The sequence below is a fragment of the Arachis duranensis genome, chromosome 7, assembly GCF_000817695.3.
Source record: "Arachis duranensis cultivar V14167 chromosome 7, aradu.V14167.gnm2.J7QH, whole genome shotgun sequence".
Classification (NCBI taxonomy): Eukaryota; Viridiplantae; Streptophyta; class Magnoliopsida; order Fabales; family Fabaceae; genus Arachis; species Arachis duranensis.
The window spans coordinates 12,287,947-12,294,995 of record NC_029778.3 but is presented as its reverse complement, the minus strand read 5'-3'; the positions used below and the strand labels follow the sequence as shown (position 1 = coordinate 12,294,995).

The 7,049-nt window shown below is 27.6% G+C and overlaps 1 protein-coding gene across 1 annotated transcript; it reads left to right on the top strand.

Annotated features, from left to right (window-relative positions):
* Positions 1 to 4,248: 4,248 nt before the first annotated feature.
* LOC107457796 (LOB domain-containing protein 33-like) lies at positions 4,249 to 6,827 on the top strand. The gene is made up of 2 exons (XM_021126871.2): positions 4,249 to 4,571; positions 6,382 to 6,827. Exons 1-2 carry the CDS (start codon positions 4,293 to 4,295, stop codon positions 6,766 to 6,768), a joined length of 666 nt encoding a protein of 221 aa, XP_020982530.2. The 5' UTR covers positions 4,249 to 4,292; the 3' UTR covers positions 6,769 to 6,827.
* Positions 6,828 to 7,049: the final 222 nt, after the last annotated feature.

Here is a 7,049-nt window from a genome sequence, read left to right as displayed (position 1 = left end):
TGTAAAGGCGCAATTATAAAATTTAAAGGCAATAAAATTTAAATAAACTTAGCCTAAATAATTTCAAATAGCTAAGAGTTACTCAAGAAAATGGAAAAAGAAATTATCCACAAAACAAACCAAAGTATTGACTGCAAAAATTTTATTTATAGGCTTGGTCCATCAAATTCGAATATTCTTAATAAAGTCGCTAAGTCAAGAAGATACTCAAGTTGGAGCACTGTTTTAAACAAGAATAATACTCGATATTATAATTAAATAAGAATACTACGTTATTAGTTAACGGGAATGTTACGTTACTAGTTAATAGGTATATTACATTATTAGTTAACAGGCATGTTATTAAGACTAATAAAGTCATAAAATTACGAAAATATCAAATCATAACATTAAACACATACATTAAAGGCAATAAATATCTAAGCCGTTATCTCATAAAGTACAAATAAGGGAGAAAGGAAAACTTGGCAGCTAACTTTTTCTTAATACATTATCATCTAAAACATTACTGACTTAAACATTGAAGTGTTTTGTAAATTTTCTTTAATTTCCAACCTGGTTTTAACATTGTCAGATTATGATCTCCGAATCTCATTAGCTCGTACCTTAGCAAAAGATACAAATACTCTCCAAAACAACAACAATAAAACTTTTTTTCGTTAGATAAAATCGACTACATATATTGACAATAAAATGATTTATGCAATATGTAGAGTCTCAGAAAAAAAAAAACTCCTCCTTTGAAAAAAAAATGAGACTTCAATAATAAGTTTTTTTTTTTAACTTCATAAAATACTTGGTTTTTTTGTTTTGGTCCTGTAAAGTTCCCGTCATTATTTTGCTCTATTAAAGTTCCCGTAAACTTCATGTATTTTTGGAGTGGCAAGCTCATGTCTCTGGTTCTTCCGTAATAAATATATTTTTGAAGGTAAGAGGATGCACCCAACAGCAGCTTTTGAAGTTATTAAATTCCGTGGAAAAGAGATGTTGAGCGTTATGAGGAAAAGTTCCCAATTAAAAAGAAATCATACTGTAGCTATAAGCTAAGCATGATAAAATGGTATCCCCCTGTAGAGAATTGCATGAAGTTGAACGTGGATGGATCATTTTTCAAGCGAGAAAATAATGCAGCTTGTGGAGGAATGTTTCGTAACCACCTTGGCAGATTTGTTGTTGGCTTCTCTTGCAATTTAGGTAGTTGCTCCATCACACAAGGGCATTGTAAAGGGTCTGCACATTGCGGTAGCAAATGAATTCTCTCATGTTCTCATTGAGTCTGATTCGGCTATGGCTATTAATTTTATAAGAGAAGGTTGTACTAATTCTCATCCTTGCAAACCTCTCCTTGACGATATAAGCTTATTAAGTAGCCGCATTCATAAGGTTGAATGGAAGCATACGCTGAGAGAAGCGAATACTGTAGCTGACACTCTTGCCAAGAAAGGACAGCACCTTCCTCTTGGTCTTCATCTGTTTGATACTCCGCCTCTTGACATTACAAATTCTCTCTTGTTAGATAGTTATGGTTCTCTAAGGCCGAGAGGCTCTTGTTAATTTTTCTTTTTTCTGTTTTTTGTTTTAGGGTCTTTAACCTCTCTTATCCACCAAAAAAAAAATGTTAATATGGTATAAGTTAAACAATGATGTAATATGTCTGGTCACATGAGTATTTCTATATAGTAAACTATAACATCAACATTTAATATAATAAATTAATGGCGGCAAAAATTAAATGCATAACTTAACTTTTACATAATCAAACCAAATTATCTTATAAATAATAAAATAGAAAATTAGTATTTTATAAATATAAAAACTTCTTTAAACAAAAATTCAAATAGGTATGTAAAAATTCTTATTTTCTTACTCTATCCATGTATATGACTATATTAACCTTTATTGAATATGATGATTTATGGTCTCTCTCAAATATAAATTATGAATTGATAATAATGAAATTTGATGTATGTACAAGAACTCGAAATTAAAGCCCCAAGTGTTGTTCATCTCCCTATCCTCATGCAAAGTCCATCAATCAAAAGACAAAAAAGGTTTTGAGTTTTGAAGTGACAGAAACCAGAAAAGTCATCTTAGTGTCAATGGCATTGTCCCCCAACTCCTCCTTACACAACTTTCTTGATTTCTTCCAAAGCTTATTATTGTTACAATAAAAAAAAAACTTTTATTTCTTATGCACCCTTATTATTATTACATAGAAAATTTATTAATGCAATTTTGAAAGAGAGGAAAAAGGATAGACATAGAATAAATTCAGAAAATATTACCACAAATATGATCAAATTGTTATGTATTGACTATTGAGAGCTTTTAATATTTGTATCTCTGGTCTAAAAATCCTATTTGATAAAAATAAAAATTCAATACAAGAATAATTTTTTTTTAAACAGACGATAAGTATAAAAATAAATAATTTTTTTTATTTTGGAACAAAATTAAATTTATTTAATTTTTATTTATCAAAATATTATAAATTATAAATAATAGAAGAATACAAACACAGTTTCTTTTTGTCATCATATCTCTAACCCAATATCTTTATCTTTATTTAAAATTATGAATTAGCAAATAAGTATTATAAAATTACTTATTAAAAATACTAAAAATAGTAATTTTTTATTTTTTAATGCCATAAATATAGTTAAGATTGCATTAAAAATATATAAAAAATTCAATGAAATGTTTTATTTAATTTTTGCTTTATTATAACAAGTGCTTTAACCAAATCCTTAAAAATTAAGATCAGCGTGGTAAACACAGCCAAATGAGCAAAAAATAAAAACAAAAGTGGTTTGGTTTAACACACCTCAGAGCATTAATTAGTTTAAGTGGCCAACAGCTAAACATGAATTATGGTAGGATTAAAAGTTAAAACACGCAAAAATATGACAAGTGGCATATAATTGTGGCATTAAACTAAGGAATTTAAGGGGCCATTAACAATATCAAGACAAAAAAGCCGCAATGAGTCATTTACTCTAAGCTAACAAACTACTCCTATATGAGCTAAATAAAAGCATGCATGATTCATGTAACTCAAAAACTCTCAAACCCTTTCCCAAAGCCCAAGAAATGATGATGATTGGGTATTCAATAACTGTCACGTAAGAAGAAAGAGACATTATCAACCAAAAGCCCTTTTGAGGCACACAAATGAGGAAAATATTACCCTAATTGAAAATAACATTGTAGGCCACAAAAGGGACCCAAAAGAAATATGCTTTAAAGTAATTATCAACCACTGAATTCTTACTTGGTTCTTAAAATTGAATACTTCAAATTTTAATGTGAGCAATGCTAGGGGGCAGCAATTTTTGTGATTGTTAGCCATCAACTAGTCATCAATGATGATTTGATGGTGTGAGATTGGTGTGAAATTTCATCTAATGGCTCACCTTTCTCTGCTGATTACATGCTGGCCAAAATTCAATAAAACTGCTGGTCCCTAGACTTTTCCTATTAATATACTTAATTAATTTATTAAAATTAATATTTTTTCACATTTTTCTTTTAACTATTTTTCGTTAATTTTGTATCGATGTTGTATTCTGAAGTAAATTATTTCTGTCACATGTCATTGACGGTTTATATATATTAATATATCACGTCAAGACATTAATTAAAAATGGTCAAAAAATTAACGTAAGTTAGGTATGTCAATTTTAAAACCTAAGTTGAGTAATTAAAATTTTGGCAACCAATTTAAAAAACAATTACAACTTAAGAGACTAATCTAAATATTAACCTAATTATTAATTCCTCACTAAAAATTAATTATTAATTATTGAAGATAGACATGAATTACTTTAGGCAATATGTATTTTAATTTTAAGGATATAACTAACACGCCTTTAAATAGAAATTCTTAAAATGTTTTACTTTAATGAATATAAAAAAGCTTTAAAATTTTGAATTTTAATTTGTAAGATTTTTATAAAAGCTTTTTTTTTGGTAATCTTAAAATATATTTTTAAGACATACGTTAGCTAAATGTTTTAAAAAATTTTGGAATTGGATTAATTAAATAGAATAAGATTAATCGAATTTCTGGTAACATGACTTAGTTAGATAAATGCTAACAATATTTTTATTATAAAAAAATTATTTACTGAAAGTGAGAAATGTCCTTTGGATACCACACAAAAAGAAATGAAGCTCCCATCAAGTGATGCCTATAAAAGTGATGGAATCTTTAAACCCTTCTTAAACAATTGTCTTGTAGTAGTGAAATCATTGAAAAACACCTGAAAGAAAAAAAAAAAAAACTTAGGATAATGACAGGGTTTGGATCTTCATGTGGAGCATGCAAGTTCCTAAGGAGAAAGTGTGGTAGTGGTTGTGTTTTTGCTCCTTACTTCTCTTATGACCAAGCAGCAACACATTTTGCAGCGGTTCATAAGATCTATGGTGCTAGTAATGTGTCAAGGCTATTGTCACATCTTCCAATCCTTAATAGAAGTGATGCTGCCATCACTATCACTTATGAAGCTCTTGCTCGCATGCAAGATCCTATTTATGGTTGTGTTTCTCATATCTATGCATTGCAGCAACAGGTTTAATTTAATTTATTAATTTCCATTATATTCTATTATGATTTATGATCCCTCACCATTTGCTATATTACTTCATCTTTATATCTTTAAAATTGATTATTTATCTTCTTCTTTTTTTATTTAATCAAATTAAAGGTGAAAACATATCTAATATATCTACTATAGTTTTGGACGAACTCGTCATATCTGATATATCTATAATAAAATCGTCCAAAACTACTGCAAACTTTTAGTATGATCACAATAAGTTAATTACAATAAAACTAAAAAGTATCCCATGTGAGTATAACTCTTCTCATCTATCTAGCTTACAAAAAAATGTATATAATTTTAATTTATTATATATTAATTTTTTATTAGAATTTAATTTTGATACAGTGTAAAATAGTTTTATATGTGCATCCTATTACTTAATGCTATTTTAGTAAAAATAACTACCTTTTACATATGTGGCCATTCAAAAGAACGATTATATGATTGTATAAAATACTTTATACTGTCAATGTCAGTACATCAAAATTAAACTATTTTTATTATTGGTTAAAAAGATAAATAAAAATATATAGAAATAATCAACAGGTTGATTAAGAGTTATAAAGAGTAGAGTGATGATATTTGATTTTTTGAATTGTTGATAACTTTTACCAAAAATAATTAAGAATTAATTTATTTTATCTGTTTAGTACTTTTTCATTGATATTCTCCTTGTTGTGTTTAGTTTTTTGTTTGTCATGAAACTACCTATCATGCGAGAGTTTCCTGTTGTTATAGTTAAAGACTTTGACGTTATGTTATAAAAGTATTTATCCTAAAAATTTAAACTATTAAATAAAGATATATAAATATTTATAAATTTAATTTAATACATATAATTTCAGTTTGTATAGATGAACACAAATTGGATCGGACCGAATATGGTCAAAATTTTGATTCAATTCGCACTAAAACCAACGAATCTAATAACCGCAGTTTTTAAATTTGGATCTGATCCGATCTGATTCATATATTTGCAGATCGGATCGAATTGGATATCGAATATATCTACAAAACACAAAAATATTTTTAAAATTTTATTTTTATTAAAAAATATCAATAAAATTTTTTTATTCTTTTAAATATGTTTACTCTTAAAATAATATTAAACATGCTTTTTTAAATAATAAAATTAAAATAATACAACATATATAATAATTAAACATAAAAAAATATTTACTTATTTATTTGTTTATTTTTGTGGATCTGCAGATATGCGAAAATTTTCAATGTTATCCTATTAATGTCAAATCAGATAAGATCCGATCCAATAACCTTACGAATTGAATCTATATTTAACAATTTTCAAATCGAATTCAGATAAAAATCACAAATATTCAAATCGAAGATGATCCATAAATCGAGCTCGCATTTTAAGTCTTTTCTTATTACTTGCAATTATCGGGGAATCATGCATTAGAATATAATTAGTTCAATCATTGCAAAACTTTAAGAATTGATCCTCACACGAGTTTATTTTCGTACACTTGGTACACGCAAAAACTTTTGACTCTTTAGAATGATATTTAATTCAAAACTTTCGTTGAAAATCTAAGGTACGTTTTGTTTGTATTTTACTTTTTGTTTTTATTTTTAACAATTATTGTTTTCATATATATATTTTTTTATAAAATTATAAAAATAAAAATATTAAAAATAAAAACAAAACACGAAAACATAAACCAAAGACGACCCAAAATTTTCAATCTTCCAAACCTAATTTCCGAAATGTTATGTGTTCCATAAGCATAATAATCTTGTCCTTTGTTTTGGGCAGGTTGCAAGTTTGCAAGAGGAGATAGATATTATTGGGAGTCTAATGACAAATTCTACAATTGGTGCTACCAATTGTGGCATAAATAATGTTGAAGCACCAATAACAAAAATGGAGTACTCGAACTGTGGAATACAATACCCTATGCAAGATGATGATGATCATCAATGTTATCAAAATGAAATGGCCAATAATATTCTTTCTCAAGAAGGAAGTGTGACACCCCGCCAAGGCTATGGCTCACACATGGATATAGAGCTTCCAAATAATGATGGAAATGGGTTTGAAGGGCCAATTGTATTTTATGACCATCCCAACTTCAATAATAATAATCCATTAGAGAAGTTCCTATCTGGAATTGATCAAGAGGGATTCATGAACCACCCGTGATTAAAGCATAATAATGCAATCATAAAGAACTAGGCTTATAGAATTGTCATATGTGACTTTTGCTTAGCACAACTATGGTGCACGCAATATTAATGATGGTTACATGAAATTATGAAAACCAATTTTGGTGTGGCATTTGTTTTCAATGTAATTGGGAGGAGAATCAATATTATTGCTCTATATATGTAACTGTTAAGCAAATTTTTAATAAATTTAGATTGGTTTGATATCTATAGTCTAGGAGTAAAACTTATTTTTTCTTCTATGGATACCAGTTTTAA

Excerpts from the sequence above, each read along its gene's own strand:
- LOC107457796 (XM_021126871.2), top strand. The coding sequence starts at position 4,293 with ATGACAGGGTTTGGATCTTCATGTGGAGCATGCAAGTTCCTAAGGAGA. Across the intron at positions 4,572-6,381 it reads TCTATGCATTGCAGCAACAG|GTTGCAAGTTTGCAAGAGGA; the intron begins GTTTAATTTAAT and ends TGTTTTGGGCAG.